At 43.9% G+C, this 24,574-nt stretch overlaps 1 protein-coding gene across 1 annotated transcript in view; it reads right to left on the bottom strand.

The window, feature by feature from the left end:
- Positions 1-14,844, bottom strand: part of ZBTB10 (zinc finger and BTB domain containing 10) — a 32,508-nt gene extending 17,664 nt beyond the window's left edge. Inside the window, exons 1-2 of the mRNA XM_034763177.1 lie at positions 13,594-14,844; positions 1,679-2,576 (exon numbers count right to left, since the gene is read on the bottom strand). Coding sequence (XP_034619068.1) covers positions 1,679-2,576; positions 13,594-14,580 — 1,885 coding nt within the window. The 5' untranslated portion in view covers positions 14,581-14,844. The remainder of the gene's footprint in view (positions 1-1,678; positions 2,577-13,593) is intronic.
- Between the last annotated feature and the right edge of the window lie 9,730 nt (positions 14,845-24,574).

The raw sequence follows: 24,574 nt of genomic DNA, 5'->3' as shown, positions 1-24,574 counted from the left end.
AAGCAAACAAAATATGTATTAGCATATAAACACAAAAATGGGATGAAAGATACTGAAAACTTACGCCAGGAAATACTTTTAATAAAACACACTCATACTTCCTTCAGTAGCATGGGTTCTACTGCTCTTTCTGGAAAAATAATTCCTAGCCAACTCTTTATAGGTTACGACTGGGAATTTTGACACAAGAGTCCATTCTGAGTGAAGTCAGTAGACATGGTCTACCTGAAGGTGACACTACAAAGCAGACACAGCAGGATCTGAGACTTGAGAATAAAAATGTGCTTGTTGAATTCCCTAATATTAATCAAGCAATGTTGCTGTTCTCCCTTATTCCGGCAATACAAGGGGAAAGGAAGTCATCCACAGCAGGGCATTTGTGGGTATCCTAATATGGGGACCGCCCATAACAGCACAGATCTAGCATAACTGGCTCCTACACACCCCAGTGCAGTGCCCTGAACAGAGGACAGGCTGGAGCAAGGAGAGGAATAGTTTGAGCATGCTGTGCTCCAGCTATCCCCAGCTGGCATATGGTTGCTTAGGGACCATTACTAGCTGAAAAATTGGAGCTGCCATGGGCTGGACAGACAATTGGGAGACCTATAACTCACTGATTCTCAGCTTCTTTATCCTTTTCTTAGGCTGCCCTATCTGGCTGCATGAGGAAGGAGAAGCCCTCTTTTGCAAGTCAATCCCTTAAATTTAGGCAGGATCAGTCAAGTTTCTATCCTGTTCACCATGAAGCACCTGCAGCTCAACAAGGCAACAGACAACAGAGCATCCAAAGCAACTCTCCTCCCTCATGTAATACAGCAGGCAGACAGCTGGGGAGCTACTAAGGAGCTGTTCAGAGCACTCCTGGCTCACATTACAACTACTCCTGAGAAATGGCACAAAGCTGGAGGTGATCCCATCCAACACCAGCCCATACCAATGGGACTGGCACACCACACCACCCATACACCACACTGCAAGTGTGGCTCAAGGAACACTTTCAATTCACAAAAGTGAAACATCTCTTCAAGGGCCATATGTTGAACACCACTGGTGTGAAGTCAAAATGCAGCTTCTCTATACACTGAACAAAGAGATGATCATTCAAAAGATAAGTCACTAGCAGATGCAAATTTACAGACATCAACCTTCCCACCACAGGAGAGCATCTGGCCAGGCAATTAAACTCAGTTATTTTCAAGTTAAAAGAAAACTGCTGATTTTAAAGCATAGTACAGATTAAGTTACACATGGTGTGGATAGTTGAAATGTGCTAGCCAAAAGAATTAAACATTTATATAAGCAAAATAAAAATTTTTTGAAAGTTTTCACCAGTTGATGTTACATTGTTTGGTTTATTTGATAACTGGCTCTTGAGGATTATAGGAAGTAGATATTCACCAATGTGAACTGTAAGTTTTAATACAGTTTTGGAAATAGTGTACATCTGCACACGAAACAGACATTCAGCCTTTTTTTTAACTAATTGAAACAGAGTAAGCATGTTTACATTAGATAAGACTCACTGCAACATTGTCAGATATTTGCAATTCATTTTGTCTACAGATTTACTAGTTGTTGCAGGATCTTAGCTAATACATGTTTATAGAAATGAGGTTATCCTAGAATGGATACAAACAGTAACACTTGGATAATCCAATATATTAGTGAAATAATTTACCTGGTTCTTCCTTAATAAACTGCAAATCTTCTGGATATGGGACTGACGGCTGCATCACTGAGCAATCTTCTAAATTCTCTTCATTATTAGGTGGTATATTATAAATAAATCTCTTTGTAGTTTGGTTTTTCCTTCTTGCTTTTCCTGGTTCTTGAACTGATTGTCCCTGTGAGGCCATGTCATTCCACACAAACACTTTTCCTTCACCTTGAGATTCATTTTCAGCCATTTCAGGTGAGCTGTCCTGGACCCAACTACAGTCATTCATTTGATAGTTTTCTATTTGGCCCTCATCAATACAGTAACCATCATTTTCAGTTTTTATACTGCTTGCCAAGTTAGTAAGATTCCGTGTTGCCCAGAAACTGGCAACTTTCTGATCCCTTGATGAAGGCAGACCATCCCGACTAACAGATCTTCTGTTATAATCCACCACTACAGCCTCTGGAGCTTCTGATTTAATGCTTATATTTAAGGCATCTTTAATGAAATTGCGACAGGACTGGACAACCTCAGTCATTTGAAGATAGCTGGCCACTGACATCACTTCAATGGCATTTTGGCTTGTAAGGACAAGGTTACCGGAATATAAGAAGTCCAATATGACAGAAAAACCTTGAACAGCAACAACATCTAAATAGGTAACAGTGGTTTGGTTACGGCTTTCTTTGTTTGTAAAGCAGTATAGAGTCTTAAAGAAACGGCTGCCGGCAACCAGGATGTTCTTATGAGCTCTGAAGACCCTCCCACTCACCACAATATTGACATCACAAAGAATGCCTTTCTTCCTCTGTTCATTTAGTTCTTGCAGCAGCTGATAGCAATAAGAGTTCTCGTTTGGCCTACTGTTGTAGTCGCAGTACCCCTCATTAGTCAATTCCGACGGTATTTCTGACTCCTGCAATTAGAGAAAAAAAAGTTAACTCCGTTTCCTTTTTAGTTTTCCCACTGCTGCCAACAGGATATGAAAATAAACTTAAGTTAAATATGTAATACAGAGGAAAATGGGTTTATATCCTTTGTTACTTTATTTAATAAAGGCAACATAAAATACAAGTTTCCAGAAAGTTTCCTTGTGTATTAGAAACTCAGGCCAGTTCTACTGTTTTTCCAGTTTCAGGAAAAAGGGGGTAGATGAGCTTTAAGTACCACAGAAGTTAAATGTAAGCCACTGATGGAAAGATATTTAGTTTGGGTGTTTAAAGTGTTCATTTTTGTTAACAAATGCCTGAACTAGAAGTTAGAAGAGATTTACATTAAAGATTCAGGAGTACTTGAGACACCAATGAATTTATTGGAGCATAAGCTTTCGTGGACTACAGCCTACTTCATCGGATGCATAGAATGGAACACACAGAAAGAAGATATTTATACATACAGAGAACATGAAAAGGTGGAAGTAGCCATACCAACTGTAAGAGGCCAATTAATTGAGATGAGCTATCAGCAGGAGAGAGAAAAAAACCTTTGAAGTGATAATCGAGATGACCCATAGAAGGTGTGAGGATATTTTAACATGAGGAAATAGATTCAATTAGTGTAATGTTATGATTCCTGATGTCAGATTTGTGTCCATTTATTCTTTTACGTAGGCCACACCGGACAGTCTCTACGCAAAAGAATAAATGGACACAAATCTGACATCAGGAATCATAACATTCAAAAACCAGTGGGAGAACACTTCAGTCTCTCTAACCACTCAGTGACAGACCTGAAGGTGGCAATTTTGCAACAAAAAGACTTCAAAAACAGACTCCAAAGAGAGACTGCTGAACTTGAATTAATATGCAAATTAGATACACTTAAATAGGTTTGAACAGACTGGGAATGGTTGGTTCATTACACTAATTGAATTTATTTCCTCAAGTTAAAATATGTTAAAATATCTTCACACCTTCTATGTGTCATCTCGATTATCACTTCAAAGGTATTTTTCTCTCTCCTGCTGATCGCTCATCTCAATTGATTGACCTCTTACAGTTGGTATGGCTACTCCCACCTTTTCATGTTCTCTGTATGTATAAATATCTTCTGTGTGTTCCATTCTATGCATCCGATGAAGTAGGCTGTAGCCCACAAAAGCTTATGCTCAAATAAATTCGTCAGTCTCTAAGGTGTCACAAATACTCCTGTTCTTTTTGCGGATACAGACTAACACGGCTGCTACTCTGAAACTTGTCATTAAAGATTCAACCACCAACCTGTTCAGGTAAGAGCTATGAAAACTCCCTCACACCACTTCTCTGGCCTCAAGTAAAAATGGGGAGACAGGACTTTAACAAATTCCCAATATATCCTTCCTCCCTCCTTATCAGCCTTCCACAAACAAATGGAAGCAAAATGAATACAAATGCCACCCTGCCTCCTTTGCAGATCGCATTTAGTAATAAACAATATTCTAATGAAAATTTATAAAAGTTGGTGCACTTCTAGGCATATTTTTAAACTCTAAAGTACTTAATTTTCAACTATGACAGGTGGCATCAGAGAGACTTGGTGGGGTAATACACATGACTGGAATATTGGTATAGAAGGTTTCGGCTTGCTCCAGAAGGACAGGCAGGGAAAAAAGGGACAAGGTCTTGTATCTCAAAAATGAGGTTGAGAGGGAAATAGGACACAGACTTGTTGGAAGTCTCTAGGTAAGGATAAAAGGGGTAAAAAGCAAGGGTGATGTCATGCTAGGGATCTACTACAGACCACCTAACCAGGAAGAGGAGATGGATGAGGCTTGTTTATAAAGAGCTAACAAAAATCATCCAAAGCACAGACTTGGTGATGATGGGAAAACAACACAGCAGGGCACAGATTATCCAACAAGTTCTCGGAATATATTGGAGACAAATTTTTATTTTGGAAAGTGAAGAAAGCCATCAGGGGAGAAACTGTTCTAGACTAGATTTTGATAAATAGAGAGGAACTGGTTGAGAATTTGAAAGTGGAAGGCAGCTTGGGTGAAAGTGATCATGATATGATACAGTTCATGATTCTACAGAATGGTAAGAAGGAAAACAGCACAATAAAGGTAAAGGATTTCAAGAAGGCAGACTTCAGCAATCTCAAAGAGGTGGTAGGTAAGATCCCATAGGAAGCAAGTCTAAGGGGAAAAACAGTTCAAGAGAGCTGGCAGTTTTTCAAAGAGACATTATTAAGGGCACAAGAGCAAATTATCCAACTGTGTAGGAAAGACAGGAAGTATGGCAAGAGACCTCCCTGTCTTAACAAGGAGCTCTTCAATTATTTGAAACTCAAATAAGAATCCTAAAAAAACAGAAACTAGGTCAAACTGCAAAGGATTAATATAAACAAGTATGCAGGGACAAAATTGGAATGGCCAAGGCACAAAATTAGATTAAACCAGCTAGAGACATAAAAGGTAACAAAAAAACATCCTACAAATGAGAGGAAGACCAAAGACAGGATAAGCATATTACTGGGGGGAGGGGGGGGAAGAGGGGGAAGAAACAATAACAGAAAATGTGTAAAATGACAGAAGTGCTAAATGACTTTTCTGTTTCAGTTTTCACCAAAAAGGTTAGTAGTAATTGGACATTTAATGGAGTGAATGCCAGTGAAAATGAGGTAAGACCAGATGCTAAAATAGGGAAAGAAAAAGTTACAAGTTAGACAGGTTAGAGGTTTTCACGTTACCAGGGCCTGGTGAAACATCCTAGAATACTCAAGGAGCTGACTGAAGAGATATGAGCCATTAGTGATTATCTTCAAAAAAAATCATGGAAGACAGGGGAGACTCCAGAGAACTGTAAAATGGCAATTACGGTGCCAATCTATAAAAAGGGGAATAAGGACAACCCAGGAAATTACAGACTAGTCACCTGAACTTCAGTACCTGGAAAGATAATGGAGCAATCAATTTGCAGACACCTAGACGATAAGGTGATAAGTAACAGTCAGCATGGATTTGTCAACAAATAATGATGGCAAACCAACCTAATGCCTTTCTTTGACAAGGTAACTAGCTTTGTGGATGGGGAAAAGCAGTAGATGTGGCATATCTTAACTTTAGTTAGGTACCTGATAATGTCTTGCATGACCTTCTCCAAAACAAACTATGGAAATACAACCTAGATAGAGGTACTATAACATGGGTACACAACTGGTTGGAAAAAACTGTTCCCAGACAGTAGTTAAGCTAGAAGGACATATTCAAGTGGGGTCCCACAGTGATCAGTTTTGGGTCTGGTTCTATTCAATTTCTTCATCAATTATTTAGAGTACATGGTACTTCCTTAATAAAGTTCAAGTACATAAACAGTTGTTACAAGGAAGAGGAAGGTAAATTATTCTCTAACACAGGGATGGGCAAACTTTTTAGCCCGAGGGCCACATCGGGGAATAGAAATTGGATGGCGGGCCATGAATGCTCACAAAATTGGGGTTGGGGTGCAGGCTCTGGGGTGAGGCGAAGGATGAGGAGTTTGAGGTGTGGGAGGGTGCTCTGGGCTGGGACTGAGGGGTTCAGAGGGCGGGAGGGGGATCAGGGCTGGGGCGTGGGGAGAGGCTCAGGGGTGCAGGCTCCAAGCGGCGCTTACCTCAAGCGGCTCCCAGAAGCAGGCTCCTATGTGGAGGTGCGGCCAGGTGGCTCTGCACTCGGCCCCATTTGCAGGCACAACCGCTGCAGCTCCCACTGGAGCACCAGAGGGGGCCATTGGAGCATGTAGGAGCCAGAGCGGGGCCATGCCGCAGCTTGCGGGAGCCATGTGGTGCAGCTTGCGGGAGCCATGTGGTGCGGCCCCCAACCTGGCACCCTGTCCACAGCACAAGAGCAGGTCCTAACCGCATGGTGCAACCCCTGACCCAGCGCCCCGGCCGGAGCAGGGCTGAGCCGCGTGGTGCAGCTCGCAATCCGACTTAAAACCGTCCATGGGCCGTAGTTTGCCCACCCCTGCTTTAAACCTCTGAAGCTATGACAGCAATGGGCTTAAATTTCAGAAAGGGTGGTTTAGTTTGGACATTAGGACAAACTTACTGGAATAAACTGCCTAGGGAGGTTGTGGAATCTCCATCATTGGAGATTCTTAAAAGGTTAGACAAACACCTGTCAGGGATAGTCTAGATAACACTTGGTCCCACCATGAGTGCAGGGGATTGGACTAGAAGATCTCTCCAGGTCCCTTCCGGTCCTATGATTCTACAGTGGCAGCCTTCACCATTAGACATTAGTTCAGAAAAACAAGTGGAAAGAGTACTGAAGGTGATTACTGCAAGTGTTAAAATACCACAAAAGCTTGAATTACTAAACCAGGAAACATCTTAAAAATGTTGCACAAGGATTTGCCATTATAGTAGTGTTTAAATGTGTAACAAGTGTTATCAAGGGAATTACTACATGCTTTGCATTTATATAGCGTTTTTCATCAGGGTATCTCAAAGTGGCTTGTAACAATTCCTGAAGAACAATGACAAAGAGGCACCAGGCAGTGAAGTATTACTACTATAGGTCAATGCAGATAGTGGAAACCAGTAAGTAGCAGACAGGAGAGTTTTGAGCTGAATTTTCAAAAGGGATGGTGAAGTCAACAGATGATGTGGCAAAGGAGTATCCTCTGAACAAGGAGGAACTGGAGAGAAAATTGGAAAGGGGAGAGTTGGCAGACTGGGATATTCAGGGTGGCCCTAAGTTAGAAGGAGTATTGCCATGAAGAATACTAAGAAGGCAGCAGAAATTTTGTAGCAAGTCAGTCAGAGATGGTCTTTCAGGACATGGTTAATGCAACTCTATTGCTATGTATCAGTTAGGAAAGGGCCACAGATGTTTCAGAACAGGCTGGACTCTGGATAAGTTGTTTAGGAGGCCACAGGCTAGAATTTCAGTAATCAAAGTGTGAAGAGAAAAAACACTATCGTTGCCAACTATAATTCACATTTTTTAATGCCAGAAGGAACAATTATATCATCTAGACTGGATCTATGTAACACATACCAAATTTCACCCAGTTACCCCTGTATTGAACCCAATAACTTGTGTTTGACTAAAACAGATCTTCAAATCAAAACTGATGCCTGGAAGACATCAAGAGATACAGTCGGTTAGCACCGTAACTAAGAAATCATTTCCCACAACACTAAAATAACGTGTGTATTTTGTTAGTAGCTCTCAAACTCCATCCAATGGGGATCATGAAGAGGATGGCTGCAAGACTGATCAAATCTTCTCACAAATCAAGTTTTAGCTGCTTCTCTTTAGGTAGCAGCTATTACCCCAGTGGGGCAGAAATGGAAGAAAGATTTATCTGCACCAGCGGTCAGGCCTCTGTCTTCCTGGTGGGTACTGCACTCAACCAACTCTATACTTTCCTAAATCACCACCCTCCTCACAGCTGACCTCATGCAAGATGCGTAAAGAAAAGCAGAATAGTGAAATATGGATTTGATAACTGGAAATGGATGTGGTTTTCTCAGCCACACCTTAGAACACCCTTGGTACATCCACTCAGTAATACCCCAAAACCTATCAGAAACATGCCATACTCCCCAGAGTACCGAACTTCTTGCAGCAACTAAGTCCTCAAAGGATTTTGAAACTAGGAGTTACAGCAAAGAAACGGTGGTCAAGAAACCATTTGTCACAATGTATACCCACACCACATTGTGGGTAATGTGGTCTCTATTCATCTATTAGTTTATAAAAAAAAAAAAAATGAAGGAAGACGCAAAGGCATTTCAGATTAATTCAGAATAAGATATGATGAACTAACATGAGCAATTCCTCAAAATGCAGATGACTGCAATTCCAAAGTAACATGTTCTTAAAATGCAGTAAGTTAGTGAGAGATCTTGAACTAACACAGAGATCTTTGTTTGGCATCAGTTTCTGCTGTCTCCTGGGAGCAGGAAAGGACCAAAGACTCTTGCGCCACTTCTTGCATGCGTGTATGAAGAGTAATGGAGAAGTAGTTATCCTTTCAGAATCCTCCATATGTTGCTTCATTTGCCTTGCAGCATCTTTCCTCCTCTATTCAATTAGTTAGTTCTTTCCCCATCAGGTAAACACTGCCCGTAAACAAGCCCTTTCAGAAGGGTAAGAGTAGTAATTTCCTGGCCACAGTTTTCTAGCAAAACCTTCTGAAATGTTTTCTGTCAGCTGCCATGAGCTGAAGCATCACCTACACACGGACCTTGCCTTATTATTTAACATTTATATTGCAGTAGCGCTGAACAGACACAATTGAATAGGGCCCTACGGTGGCAACCGTTATAGAAGATATAAGACAATCCCTACTTCAAAGAGCTTACTTTTAAATCCGCAAGTAAAGGTGGGGAAGTAATTCTTAAAACAGGGATACTCAAACATATTTATGAATGAAACACCACTTCCTATTCATGACTGCATGACATCCAAGGCAATTGTAGTATAATTCTTCTACATGAACCATATCAACTGTTCTTCTGCTTTCAGAGAACTTCTGCCTTTAACCAAAAACGTATTTCAGACTGAAAGGGAGCTTTTGTGGTGTTACCTGCAAAGCCCTAACTTTAAAACGTGTGGAGGGGAAAGAAAACTGGCACCCCTACCACATGCATTTACTGACAGCAGCAAAAGGAACACAGACCACAGTATAGCATTTTTGCAAAACTTATTAACTAAATAAATCTGTCCTAGTACAAGAGTCTAAATTTTAAAAACTTGGAGACAGTCTGTCTACCCCAGGGCAGATAAAAATCAGTGATTTTTTTTATTTCATTTCAGACTTATTTCATTATTTAAATTATAGTACATTTTTTTTCCTAACTATTAATCTGTTTAAAATGAAATCTGAATTGAATACAAAATGTGTTAAGGGCTAAAATTATAATTTCTTAAAACATTTAAAAAAGAAATAATGCTGACTCCATGAGCCTCTATTAAAAACTCTAAGTTAAAGACTGCTTTCCTATATATAAAGATAATTTCCACTGATTCTAACTTTTTTTCCTTTATAAACATGGCACAAAATAGGTCATGTACTTTATTATATGCTTGTTTTAATGAATAAGTGTTATATGCCGTTTGCGTAATTAAATTTCAGTTTCCATCCTAATGTAGCTTGACACAGATCATGAGTAAAAACGTAATTATCTAGTAAACAAGCAATATATCATTCACTATTTTCTAATCTACTCAAAGGTACAATAAGAATCTAAAAATATTAAGCTACATAATTTCTTAAATAAATTTATACAGTTACAGCCTACCCTCCTAAATAGCAAAAAAGATATACCAAATCTAGTGTAAAGGCTCTATTTAGTTGTAAATCAACATGTTTTAATGCTTATATGAGAATGCACTCTTCTGTAGAAAATTGAAATACAAATGGAAAAGCTGATCAAAGTCAATTATTTAATTCGAGGCTTCCCACTTAGTGATTTAAATTGCTTTGATTTAGATCAATCCACCCAGGTCTACCACATACTCTAATTTAAAGGCAGGCCATAATTTTGGTCTATAGTAACTGTCTATTTAAAACTAGTTTACAAAGGGGGAAAAAAAGACTTGTGATTCCGTGCCTTTTAGTGAGGCCCAATCCTAATACCCTTGAATTTATAGCTGTGACAACCACTTATGATGTATTTTGGCATTCCAAGTGAACTGTATCTCTCTAAAAATTGAAATCACTGCTCTTATTTTTGAGAGTCTATTGCACAACAGACCTATAGACGTTTCCACTGCTTTAGTGTCCAATACCCACAATTTCCTTTTCTCACTTGAACAATGGCATTATGCCATGTGTTTGTTATTAGCAGCTGTTAAACATGCCCTGCAGTTGAAGCTTGTCAAGTGAAGAATACATGTGTACTATCTCTAGGACAATGACTGAAAGATCTCTCCTAGCTTTTAACTAACTCTTAAAAGGCTCCCCCCCCCCATGATGTTTCCTCAAAAATTTAGGGAAAACATGCTAAGGAACACAAATTACCTACTTAATATTCTAATGTTCTAAAAATTTGATATCAGGGATTTTTTTAAAGGCATATTGTTTTGGTATTACCAGATTAAATTTAGAGGTGGAGAGAAATGCAAACACAACAGGGATGCGATAACACATGGGAATGGAAACATAACAGAAAAAACCCCCACAGTTTGTTAATTACGTTTGGGATTAATGGCAAATGTGATTTAAGAGATCTGACTACCCAGTAAAACCATATTTATTCTTTTGAACATTCATACAAGTCACAAACTTGCAGCAGAAAAAAGGGAGAGAGTCACACAACCGTGGTTCAAGGATACAGAGATCAGTACCTTCCATTTGAAAGTTCAACCCAATGCTACCCTGCAGGGGTTCCCACTTACTCAGCAATAGTACAAAAGAAGAAAAATCCAATGTTATACCATAATACAAGTGTTTTCATTTGAATGAGGAGGTATGGAACTTGGAAGATTTCAAATGTATTAAGCAATCTACTTTTATTTTAGGTCTTGTTATATTTAGAAGTGTTTGAAAGATCAGTTTGCTCCCCCTATTTACAATATTGAAGTGTTACTGTATCCCATCTACTCCGTGTTTAAAGTTTGTGGACAAGCACTGACTGACAGTGTACAGAAGAAACAACAGATAAGGCTGATTCATGTTATGAAAATCGCCAGCACACCGAAGTGCAGATCTTTCGCTGGTGTAAACAGCTTGAAAGAACTTCAACAGAAGCTATGACAGTCTACACCAGTTGAGGATCTGTCCTTAGTGTTTAAAGGTCTTTCTATAGCATACAGAAAAAATGTTCAAATCTGAAGTAAAGCAGTAAGAAGTCTGTAAGATACATGACTATTTAAAATATACTTCATGTGCACCTGGGTAAGGTGACAATAGCAGAAACATTTTCCTTTATATGAAAAATTTAAAAAGCTTAACATATTAAAGCAGCAAAATCCAGTGACTTATCAAGAATGAACAGAGATACCACTTCCATAAATTACACCAGACTTACCTTTACAAGATAATCTTCCAAAAACAATTTTAAAATATAAACAAGAAGGGATAGGAATGGTTGTAGGATTGCTAAAGAGGTTAACACAAGGAGTAAGGAAATAAAGCAAAGGAAACTGTCAGAAAGGAAATAGAAATTTTAGTCATTTAACACACACCAGGACAAGACAATGGAGACAGAGGAACGAGCCTCAAATTACAGGACAAGGAACAAAGTATGTTTGAGAATTACATGACAGATCCCATTAGCAATCTCAAAGCATCAAGTTTCTGAGAATGCTTTTACTAGGAAGATAAAAAAAATACTTCAACTAAAGGTGAAATTTATAGTATATAATTCAAAAATGCTCAGACAACTGAAGTCACTTTACCCACTTCTAAAGTGGACTGCAACACAACAGCAGGGCATAGGAAGTTTCACCTGAAGTGAAACTTACATATCCTATCCAATTGAAACTGCAGGGGCATCTAGATTTGCTTACCATACCTGTCTTTAAACACTGACATCCTGCCCAAATTTAGAACACCTGGTCTTGCCAGAAGTGCCACAGGCTCTTCAAAGAGCCTAAGCAGCCAGCTAAATTTCAATCATCAAACCAGTTCAGCTCTAGCTCAGGTAGAAAAGTAGTACTGCAGAGAAGTTAGTGATTCAGCAGGATTAGGTATTCCTTTAGTGTCTCATTCACCTATGGACCAGAGCTAAACTTGCCTAGCTTTGAGAGCACTAATCAAGATCAAAGGCAGAAACAATACAGCTGAAGGCTTTCCATTTTTTCAGATGTGCCTTTAGAGACGTCTATAGAATAGAAACCATTTTCCTTATGCTTGACTCACATTTTGTGATCAATTTACTTCACTATCTTGTTAATTTAGCCACAATGTAGGATACGGTCAAAAACCAATAGTGACAAAGGAAATTAAGTTCTCATTGTAGACAGTTAATTAAGCACTAGGTCCAATAAAAAAAATACAGCTTTTATGTCAAGCACATGTATTTGTTGACATTTCAAACACCCTTTAGACACTTGGTAGACATAGTAAAAGAGTAATGTTGTCAGTGGCCTTGCCAATAAGAGATATAACAGCTTTTGCTTTCAGGGTGGCTGGGGATGCACACAGCTCACTAGTTTTAAAGCATTAAAGGGGTTAGATGGCATATTAACTATGCTTTCAGGAAACCACATGTTTATCTTGATGCAATTGCAGACTCTTTATGCAAAGTAGCAGATGAAATCTAAGTTACCTATGTTGGGAAAAAAGAATTACACCCAAAAGCATATATGAGCACCCTATGCACCCCCTAGATACTAAAATGAATATTCCCTCGGATTTTGCGCTAGCGTCTAGAGGATTTGGCACATAGATGTTTTTGGGACACTTGTAGTTTTCCCCCAAAGAAGGAAGCTGTAAGTAGTGTTAATGCACTGATATAAAACACATTTAGGAGAAGAAAATTGTATGCACTTAAGGACACCAATTTATCATCACAAAATTAACAAATGAAAATAGCAGACACCCATTCCTGAGCACGTAAGTTATGTTAACCAAGTATAACTACAATTAACTATATGACTACTGAAACTATTATATATACACCCCCAGCTAATGTGTCTGGACCATAGGTGCTGGAAGTAGGGGCCCTGGCTTGAAGCAGATTCCATTATATACTGGGTTTACAATTTGATTCAATGGCTCTCCACACCCCCACTATAAAAACTGTTCCAGCACCCCTGGGCTGGAGAGGCCTATTAGATGCTTCAGCCTGAAACAGAACGCAGGGTAATCTGCATACTGGAGCAGAATGTGCCCCGCAACCCTACGGACAGTGAGAGACCGAGGAAGCCATTTAAACTACACACGTGGGCATGCAGACATGTGAAAGAGTTAGTCTCCACCAGGGAAGTGCGATACCCCCACCCAACACTACCCTGGCCGGGAGGATGCCCCCCCCCATCCCGAATACCCCGCCCAACCCCTGTGGCGCCGTACCTGCTCTGCAGTGACCGGTTCGTTGAGGCGGTGCTCGGCGGAGAGGTGGTGTCTGAGAAGCAGGGCTCGTTTGTAGTTGCGGGTACCCTTGCAGAGCTCGTCGTGCCCCCCTGCGCCGCCTCCGCCAGCCATACTGATGTCGGTGGGGGCGGAGGCGGCGGCGGTGCACCAGGCGCAGGACATGAGGCCGGTCTCCTGGCAGTAGTGCAGCCATGGGAACTCCTTAAGCCAGGAGCCCTGGAAGGAGACGTGCAGCTTCTGCAGCAGGGACTTGGGCCTGGCCGCTAGCGGGAAATGCTTGATGCTCTCCCCCTCCCCCGCGCCCACGCTGCTGCCCTCCGCCTCGTCCCCCCCATCGCCTCCAGACCGCCTGCTGCTGCTACAGCTGCCGCCCTCGGCGCCGCTGCCGTCGCCCAGGCTGCCCCCCTCGCCGTCCTCTTCGTCGTCACTACTGTCGCTCAAGGAGCCCCCGTCCTGGACCAGCTCCTTGCCCTCCAGCAGGCCCTCGGGCTCCAGGCCTTCGGCACCCTCCAACTCCAGCTCCTCGTCCGGCCCCCGCCCATTGAAGTGCCTCCGCGGCCAGGCAGGGGCCTCGCAGCCATTGTTAGCGACGGAGGGGCCGGAGAGGAGCCCTCCGCCGCCCCCCCGAAAGGCCAGAGTCCTGCGGTTCCTCTCGGCGAACATAGGGCCGCTGGCGGCCGCAGGGGAGACTGCGTCCTGGGGCGGGGGCAACAACAGCAACTCCTTCCCCTCGGCGGCGGCCTCCAGCTCCTCGGCCTCCAGCCCCTCCAGCTCCACTTCCTCGTCCGCCCCCCGCCCATTCAGCTGCTCGGGGTCTTGCCGGGCCCAGGCCTCGGCCGGATTACCCCCGTTGTTATTATTCGAGGAGCCGCCTCCGGCGGCTCCCCCGGCCGCTGCTGCGGCCGCCGCGGTGACCAGGCCGCCAGCCCGGAACGCCAGCGTCCTGCGGTTCATCTCCGCGAACATGGCGCGCGCGCGCGCGCGCCCCCCGTCCGCCTCGCGCCCCCCGCCTCGCGCTCTGACTCGCGACCGCCGCTCCCCGACCGACCGACTGTTCTGCCCGCTGACGGGGAAACTGGGACCCGGCCTGCCCAGGGAACAAAGAGAGACAAAGGGGCGAGTCCGGCCCCGGGTCTCGCCTGTACCGCCGCAGGCTCCCCACAATGGATCCGGCTCGGCAGCGCTTCCGTCCCGACAGGCCCTGGCCCAGGTCGAATGGCAAATGAACAACGGACTACTCCCACAATGCACCGGGGCAGCCACCGAAGGGGGAGGGGGGTGGAGCGGGCGGGGGAGGGAGAGAGAAGGAGAGAGCGGGAGGCCGAACAGCTGGTGAGTGTCAGGTTCTAGTCAGCGCTCCCTGCACCTCCTTCCCCCCTCCCCGCGCGGCGCACCCCACCCCAGAGCACAGCGCAAGTCTCTGTCCCCCCCCCGTGACAACGCAACTCTCTCTTTTTCCTTATGCTGCCATACTAGCCAGGAGCTGCCCATAGAGCTGTAGCCCACCTAGGGTGGCCTATGCATCCCGAGCCCCATGTTGTGTTTCAGAAAGGGTGCCTGCGGGGCCCTGACTTCTCATTGTGGGCGATGATGGCGGCACACCGCCCGCCTCCGCAGTATAGTGTGCCAGGCGCGGGTAATTGCTCCGAAATGCACTGCCCCGAGTGCCTAAGCTACTTGCGCTTGTTGTGAAATGGGAATTCAAAGAAAAGGTCACACACGTGCTGAACTGAGTAGGGATGATTGCCATGGCTCTTACATCATGCACCGCCAATTACAGAGCGCCCTGCGTGTTTATACCTGCGCAGCCATACACTCTAATGACATAGATAACCTAGGTTCCATAATCCAGTAGAGGGGAAGGGAGGGAGGGGTGTGCGGGTCAATGGTCTCAGTGTGCACTACAGGCAGTAATCATTAACAAATCTGAAAACACAGGTTATATTGGTTATAATAATGGTCTTGTAGCATTCATAGCAGTCCCTGCTGCATTTGTTTTCTAACCTCACCCAAAATTGAGCTAGCATTTCTTAATTCCTTTCCATTTGGGTGCTATATTTATGGACACAGACCTAAAGTTCACCCTGTAAAATAGTCAGGGCCCTATCTATTCTGCAATACCATAGTCTCCGAATTTGTAGCATATTCTGTTTTTTGCTCAGAATTTAAACACTTTTGCAGGGAAAAATCATTTCTAGACTTCATAATTGTGGGGGGAAAACCTTGAAAACAAACCAAAATAAGCCAATATTGTGAAATTTGCTTGATACTGCATGTGGCTTGAAAGCATTGCCAAACCTCCAGGACTGTCCTAGAGTCTCTAGGAATTAAAGGTTAATTTTATTATGTCAAGTGATGAAACCTCCAGGAATAGGTCCCAACCAAAATTGGAATCTGTACCTGAAACAATAGCTCTGAATAGCCCGGTTCATTGCTGTGGGGTGTTAACTTTGCTTAATCATGGGCAAGTGTACACTTAGGTCTGGTCTACACTACAGACATACATCAGTATAACGACATCACTCAGGGTGATGTAGTTATACCAACCTAACATCCCCATATGGACATAGCTATCTCCTCTTGGGGAGGAGGATTAACTACACTGACGGGTAGTGATCAATGGCTCCATGTCTAGTTGGCAGCTGGTATCAAGCGGAGTGCTCCAAGGGTCGGTCCTGGGGCCAGTTTTGTTCAATATCTTCATTAATGATCTGGAGGATGGCGTGGACTGCACCCTCAGCAAGTTTGCAGATGACACTAAACTGGGAGGAGTGGTAGATACGCTGGAGGGTAGGGATAGGATACAGAGAGACCTAGACAAATTAGAGGATTGGGCCAAAAGAAACCTGATGAGGTTCAACATGGACAAGTGCAGAGTCCTGCACTTAGGACAGAAGAATCCCATGCAATGCTACAGGCTAGGGACCGAGTGGCAGCAGTTCTGCAGAAAAGGACCTAGGGGTTACAATGGACGAGAAGCTGGATATGAGTCGACAGTGTGCCCTTGTTGCCAAGAAGGCTAACGGCATTTTGGGCTGTATAAATAGGGGCATTGCCAGCAGATCGAGGGACATGATCATTCCCCTCTATTCGACATTGGTGAGGCCTCATCTGAGGTAATGCGTCCAGTTTTGGGCCCCACACTACAAGAAGGATGTGGAAAAATTGGAAAGAGTCCAGCGGAAGGCAACAAAAATGATTAGGGGGCTGGAGCACATGACTTATGAGGAGCGGCTGAGGGAACTGGGATTGTTTAGTCTGCAGAAGAGAAGAATGAGGGGGGATTTGATGGCTGCTTTCAACTACCTGAAAGGGGGTTCCAAAGAGGATAGAACTCGGCTGTTCTCAGTGGTACCAGATGACAGAACAAAGAGTAATGGTCTCAAGTTGCAGTGGGGGAGGTTTAGGTTGCATATTAGGAAAAACTTTTTCACTAGGAGGGTGGTGAAGCACTGGAATGGATTATCTACAGAGGCAGTGGAATCTCCTTCCTTAGAGGTTTTTAAGGTCAGGCTTGACAAAACCCTGGCTGGGATGATTTAGCTGGGGATTGGTCCTGCTTTGAGCAGGAGATTGGACTACTAGAGGACCTCCTGAGGTCCCTTCCAACCCTGATATTCTATGATTATGATTCTATGCGGACAGAGTTAGCAACGGGGTTTATTGCAGGGATTGGTTCCTGGGTTAATGTTTTTGTTGTGTGGTGTGTAGTTGCTGGTAATTATTTGCTTCAGGTTGGGGGGCTGTCTGTAAGCGAGGACTGGCCTGTCTCCCAAGGTCTGTGAAAGTGAGGGATCATCCTTCTGGATAGGTTGTAGATCCTTGATGATGCTGGAGAGGTTTTAGTTGGGGGCTGTAGGTGATGGCTAGTGGTGTTCTGTTACTTTCTTTGTTGGGCCTGTCCTGTAGTAGGCGACTTCTGGATACCCTTCTGGCTCTGTCAATCTGTTTCTTCACTTCACCAGGTGGATATTGTAGTTTTAAGAACGCTTTATAGAGATCCTGTAGGTGTTTGTCTCTGTCTGAGGGATTGGAGCAAATGCAGTTATATTCTTAGAGCTTGGCTGTAGACAATGGATCATGTGATGTGGTCTGGATGACAGCTGGAGGCGTGTAGGTAAGTATAGCGGTCAGTAGGTTTCTGATATAGGGTGGTGTTTATGTGACCATCACTTATTTGCACTGTAGTGTCCAGGAAGTGGATCTCTTGTGTGGACTGGTTCAGGCTGAGGTTGTTGGTGGGGTGGAAATTGTTGAAACGGGTGGAATTCCTCAAGGGCCTCCTTCCCATGAGTCCAGATGATGAAGATGTCATCAGTGTAGCGCAAGTAGAGAAGGGACGCTAGGGGACAAGAGCAGAGGAAGCGTTGTTCTAAGTCAACCATAAAAATGTTGGCATACTGTGAGGCCATGCAGATACCCATAGCAGTGCTGCTGACTTGAAGGTATAAATTGTCCCCAAATCTGAAATAGTTGTGGGTGAGGACAAAGTCTCAAAGTTCAGCCACTAGGTTAGCAGTGACATTATTGAAGATGCTGTTCCTGATGGCTTGTAGTCCATCTTTGTGTGGAAAGTTGGTGTAGAGAGCTTCTACATCCATAATGGCTAGGATGGTGTTTTCTGGAAGATAACTAATGGATTGTAGTTTTCTCAAGAAGTCAGTTGTGTCTTGAAGACAGCTGGCAATGCTGGTTTTCAAGGGGCTGGGCAAATGCAGGGTGGCTGGGAGCTCCGGGGCCCCCACCACCCATGGGGGCTCAGAGCTCCAGGGTCCCCCTACCCTGGTGGTGGGGAGCTGAGGGGGTCCCCCTGCCCTGCCGCAGCAGCTGGGGAGCTGTGAGGATCCCCCTGCGTGGCGGCCAGAGAGCTTTGCAGGTCCCCCTGCCCCCTCGCGACAGCAGGGAGCTGCGGGGGTTAGGGTTGCTAACCCCCCAGAATTGTCCAGAAGTCTCCAGGAATTAAAGATTAATAACTAATTAAAGAATATGTCATGTGATGAAATCTCCAGGAATACGTCCAACCACAAGTTGGCAACCCTAGCGGGGGTCCCCCTGCCCTGCGTGGCTGATGTGGAGCTGCAGGGATCCCCCTGCCCCACCATGGCTGATGGGGAACTGTGGGGATCTCCCTGCCGCCGTGGGGGCCAACGAGCTGCGGGGATCCCCCCTGTTGCCCGCAGCTGCTGTGAGCTGCGGGGTACCCCCCCGACTGTGGCGGCTAGGAGCTATGGCGTACCGCCACTGTTCATGGTGGCTCGGAGTTTGGGGGCCCACTGGCTGAGGCATCGGGGCTACCTCACCGCTTCCTGTTGCTGTGGAGGCAGCGGGACCCTGCAGCTTCCAGCTACCAGGGCTGAAGTCATGGAGGTCTTTGGAAGTCACGGATTCCATGACCTCTGTGACAAAATCGTAGCCTTATTCTTAATCATGAATCTATACTATTGTTGTCACTAACTTTCAATGATAAAAATAAGAGGACATCAAATTTGTGTAGAATGTAGATAGATAACTTTAGGACTAAAATGAGTGCCATCTCTAGAAATGAGATATGCTTCTCAGCTATGAAATAATGGATGTCTTTTTTATTGAGAATTCTGATTCTGCTGAAGTGTGTCACTTTTACATTCAATGTATTCTTTCTCGCCAAATAATTCTGTCTAAAATATCACCTCCAGTGCTCACAGTTTATAGTTCTTAATTCACAAATTCATTTAAACATTAGTGAATGAATTCATTAGTTCATGTTTGTACAGTACTTTGAAGACATAAAGAGCTGTATAAAAGCTAAGTGTTACAACTTGTGAGTTTTCCTGAAATGTAATCAAAATGATATTTGGCATAATTCATCTGCAAATGATATTCAACTGCAAATATGTTTCTTTTGCAGTGGAAATCCTGTTTTATGTTGCAAAAACTGTATGGGATTGATTGCTATAGGTTCCTTCAAATATCCACTGCAAATCAATTCTACACAGAAGAATTTTTTAAATTAGTTGAATAGGTTTCTACACCATATAACACCTCAGAATTATACACTGCTTTACAAACACGGTGCTCGATTCACGCCCACAATGGTGACCCAGTGCCCTTGTTATTTCAGAGGGCCCATAGCTAGTCAGTGCAACCACCGGAATGTAGATACATATATAGTCTTTTGAATTAAGTTGAAGCCAAAGCACAATCTGGAGGAATAAAAACAAGGTTGAATGTCAGAGTGTCCTGTTCCAATATGACTGTGTTAGTGATTTAATGTGTGGCCTTGGGTCAGTTATTGATGCTCTGCCTCAATTTCCCCATCTATATAGTGGAAGAATAATTTGGGGAACTGGTATGAGCTATATCAGGGAAAGAACTCTTGCCAATACAAACTGTGCATGCCTCCACTGAGAGAGTTTGCTGATCTAGCTGTACTAGCACACTGTTTCTAGTGTAGATATGGCCTTGATTGGGGGAAAAAATAAATGGTGGTGTCTCCACAACACCACCCAGTCCTGGCACCAAAATGAAACATAATTCACAGTAAATTGTACAGATCTGTGAATGATGTTCCAGGCACTGGCTGTCAAAAGTGTTTGGCCTTCAGCTGGCCAAATGCACATTCTGCAACTGTTCAGTGTTTAATTAAACCTTCTCCTCTCAGGTTCTTTGAAATCAGTCTGTTGCTTTATGAGCCAGGGCTGTAGTGGATAGTCTGGGTCCCCTAAAATAACAGTTGGCATGAACACTTCATGTACACCCATATAACTGTCAGGGAATAAAGTTCCATCTTGTCCAAACAGATAAATTCTAGATCTTGTGAACACACTGGCGTCATGCACCCTGCAAGTGTATTCCACGTTGGTGTTCATGAACTTGCCTTTATGGTCAACCGAGGCCTGCATAATGATCAAGTAGTATCCTTTCTGGCTGACATGTTCATATGCTCCTTGTGGCATGCAGACAATGGGCACACATGCCATTGATGGCCCCAGTACAGTTGGGGAACTCTGTTCTCTCAAAGCCAGGTATTATTTAGGGCAGGGGTGGGCAAACCTTTTGGCTTGAGGGCCGCATCGGGTTTTGTAAATTGTATGGAGGGCCGGTTAGGGGAGGGTGTCGTGGCCCGGCTCTCACCTCCTATCTGCCCACCCGGGACTCCTGCCCCATCCAATCCATGCTCTCCAAATCTTTCTGAACAAGTCTCTCATATTTCAAACTTGTAAGTAACAGCCAGGCAAGGCATATTAGTTTTATCTTTGTTTTCTCAGCTTGTAAATGTTCCTTTTGCTAGAGAGTTTACCTCTGTTTGCTGTAACTTTGAACCTAAGGCTAGAGGGGGTTCCTCTGGGCTCTTTGAATCTGATTACCCTGTAAAGTTATTTTCCATCCTGATTTTTACCTTTCTTTCTTTAATTAAAAGCCTTCTTTTTAAGAAACTGATTGATTTTTCCTTGCTTTAAGATCCAAGGGGATTGGATCTGGACTCACCAGGAATCGGTGGGGGGAAAGGGGACGGGGGGAATGATTAATTTCTCCTTGTTTTAAGATCCAAGGGGTTTGGATCGGTGTTCACCAGGGAATTGGTGGAGGAGTCTCTCAAGGCTACCCAGGGAGGGGAAGGTTTTGGGGGGGAAGACAGAGTTTCCCAAATAACTCATAAATCATTTGGGTGGTGGCAGCAAAAGCAGATCTAAGCTGGTAGTTAAGCTTAGAGATTTTCATGCAGGTGCCCACATCTGTACCCTAAAGTTCAGAGTGGGGAAGGAACCTTGACACCTGGCTGCACTGGGAACATCTATTCCGGGCTGCCACCACTCCATGAGACAACACAACCTGCCCCCCATCTGCTTCAATCTGCAGAGAGGGGGGGGGAGAGAGAGAGAGAGTGTGTGTGTGTGTGGGGGGGGGGGGGCGGGTGACTTGGAGCAAAGTAATCTACTTTTTTACTGCACGAGATCAGGTAATCTACCCTGCATCTCTAGTTAGAGTTCCAGTTACTATACTGAGCAGTTGATTTTCCTATCAAGGAACTTTTGTTGAACTTTGAGGGAGAGGGTTGTTGTATCCTGGGAGTTCAGGACAGTTTATTTAGGATAGGCCCTAAACATGTATTCAGTGATGGAGAGTTTTGCCTGGGGGCCATTTTGTAAGTTAATAAAGAAGCAGTTATTGAGTTCAGACCCTGGTGTGTTGTGCTCCCTACTTACCCTGAAAACAGCTGTAACAATGATCTCACCAAGACCCAGCACTGCCTTCTTAGGGCAACAAGCTAATACTGTAATGCCCTCCACCATGCACCATATCTTCTATCTCAGTGGTTCTCTTGCGGCCCAGTCAGCACACAGCTGCGGCCCACGTGACATCCTCAGGGCCATACAGTTAGTATATATATTGTGTGGCTGGGGCCCACATAACACAAAGACAGCTGCATATGTGGCCCATGATGGTAAATAGGTTGAGAACCACTGCTCTATCTGCATCCTGCTGCATTAGCAGGAAGAGGTCATCATCTTGTGCTGGATCCATGCCTTGGCAATGACTGGACAAACAGACGGGAGGAGGGTACAGACCGGAAGTGCTTTTGCTTACTTGTGTTGGTGGATAAGTACACTTCTGCACAGGGGCGTGGGAGTTGGGAAGGACATAGAAGTTCTCCCACAACACACCACAAAAAATTCCCTAGAGCAGCTTATCTTGGTTAAATGCTTAGAACCATGGGCTATGCCCTCTGGAAATCCTTGTGCCTAATGCAGGTTACTGTAGTGCCAATGTGGATGTGGCTACATCGGTATGACTCAAGTGTGACTCAGCAGCGTGGACACTCACAGGCTACATTTACACTACACACCACTGGCGGCAGTGTGTAGTGTACGCGTAGCTACACATCACAGTGAAAAGCACGCTGTCCACAATGCGATGTGTAGAAACACATGTCAGTGAAAGGCTGTGCTGGGGAAGGGCTCCAGCAGCGGGGAGTAGCCAGTGTCTTTCCCTGTAGCAGAGAAGGATTCCAGCAGTGGGGAGGCAGCGGGACACTACATTGCTGAAAAAGGTAGTGTAGATGGGGAGGTGTGGCTTGGGTGAGTAGAGAGCTGTGTAGGGTATGTGCTTGTGTATATACCCACACCCTTCAGGCACGTCTATACTGTATTTGCCGAAGCCATGTCTCTCTGTCTATATTGCTATTTCTACCTGTGCTCAGGGACTGCACATGTACATATGCTACAACCTGCCAAATCAAGAGTATAGACATACCCTCACAGGTAGGGTTGGTTAACTGGATACCCAGACCTGGGCAAACACTGCAGAGAAGACATACGCTGAGTGTGCCTTCCTCAGAGCTGAGAGAAAAATGAGTAATTGCTGTGTAGATGGGGAATCAGGAGCTGGAGAACAGGCTTGAGAAAAAGTGATTGTGTCTTTCCCTACCCTCCTCTCTGTGGGCTCTCACAACTGCCTTCCAAGAAGCAGGCAAAATATTTCTTTATTTTAGTCAATTCTGGCCATGACCCTGGGGAAACCATCTCATGATCTATGTTAGGGTTGTGACTTAAAGAGAGCCCAATGTGCCTGATTATTCTGCCGGCTTTGTGCACTGATTGTCTGAAACCATATTCTAGTTAGGCCTTTTTGGTGATATCATACCCATGGTTTGAATCCCACATGAAATCACATCATCAGGCTCATTGCCATATCACCACATTTACTGTAAATAATATGTATCTATAATATCATGTTCTTCCTCTGATCTGAGTGCTGATTCTACTTTCTTGTCCCTCTTTAATTCACTTTGTCTTCACTCTCTTGTTTCACATTCTGCCTTCCTTAACACTCCTCAGCACTGTCTGGTTTCTGCTTTTTATCTCACTCACACCTTTTCCTACTGAACAGTGCTGGAAAAAGTTCAAACTCCTCTTTAATTTCTAACTCTTCAAATCCATTTTCACATGTTTTATCTCATATCTTGTTTTCTGCTAAGCAGCATAGTAATACCAACTTCATTCACTCTAACACTTCTAAACTTTGCAAATTTTATCTACTCCTAGGTCACTCCTTTCCACTCTTTCCTTCATCTCCACCCTCCTTCTGTGCAGGATTCTTTAGATAGTATTCATCCCTCATTTTCTCACCTCCTGTCTTCCCATGGCCCCTTCCAGCTGCTTTGTTCTTTGCTTTCACTCTGTTCTCTCAGTCCCTGATTCATCAGGGCTGCAGAGTTCTGAGTAAAGTAGCAGCTCCCCAAGGAATTCTCCTGACAGGAAAGTCCCTGACAGGAGGAAAGTCCCAGCAGGTGCAGTTGGCATAACCAACTCTAAGCCACATTATCTTCCTGGCAGGAGATCTTGGCACAAGGACACATCAGGAAGAGATTCCTGTGACCCAGCTATTTCCAGCCACGACAACCCACAGGGCCCCTAACTACCTCCTGATCTCTGTGCCAGGCTCATTTCATTTGCAGGGATGAATTTGTCCCTCAATCCTTTGGTCATTTTCCTTCACCACACAATAACAAACACGCTTAAGTCTCTTCCTCCTTTCATACTCTTTCACTTTCTAAAATTATTTTCATTACACATACATTCATTCCTTTGCTGCTGTCTTTTACCTTCCTCGTTTATTTAGTCAAGCTGTGGTCTCTCACATTCTCAAAAAAACCCCACCCATTGACTCCCTGCAGATGAACAACTGTTGCCTAATCTTACTTCCTTTTTTCTCCTATTTTGGAGCTTGCTGTTCATTTGCAACTTTCAATCTTCCTTTCATATCATTCCCTCGAGATTCCCTTCAGTCTAGCTTTTACCCAAAACATTCCACTGAAATTACTATTCTGTCTGTATACTGTTCTCTGTAAAACTTACTTCTCTCTCATTTATCCGTATTCTTCTAAACATTTCTGCTGCTTTCATACTGTCACAGGCTTCTTTTGTCCTTGTGTCAGACAGGGTTCTGTTTTCTCATGGTTCCAGTATTATCTTTCTAA

The sequence above is a fragment of the Trachemys scripta genome, chromosome 2 (assembly GCF_013100865.1).
Source record: "Trachemys scripta elegans isolate TJP31775 chromosome 2, CAS_Tse_1.0, whole genome shotgun sequence".
NCBI lineage: Eukaryota > Metazoa > Chordata > Testudines > Emydidae > Trachemys > Trachemys scripta.
Note: the sequence above shows the minus strand (reverse complement) of the source record. Positions and strands in the feature narration are given on the sequence as shown.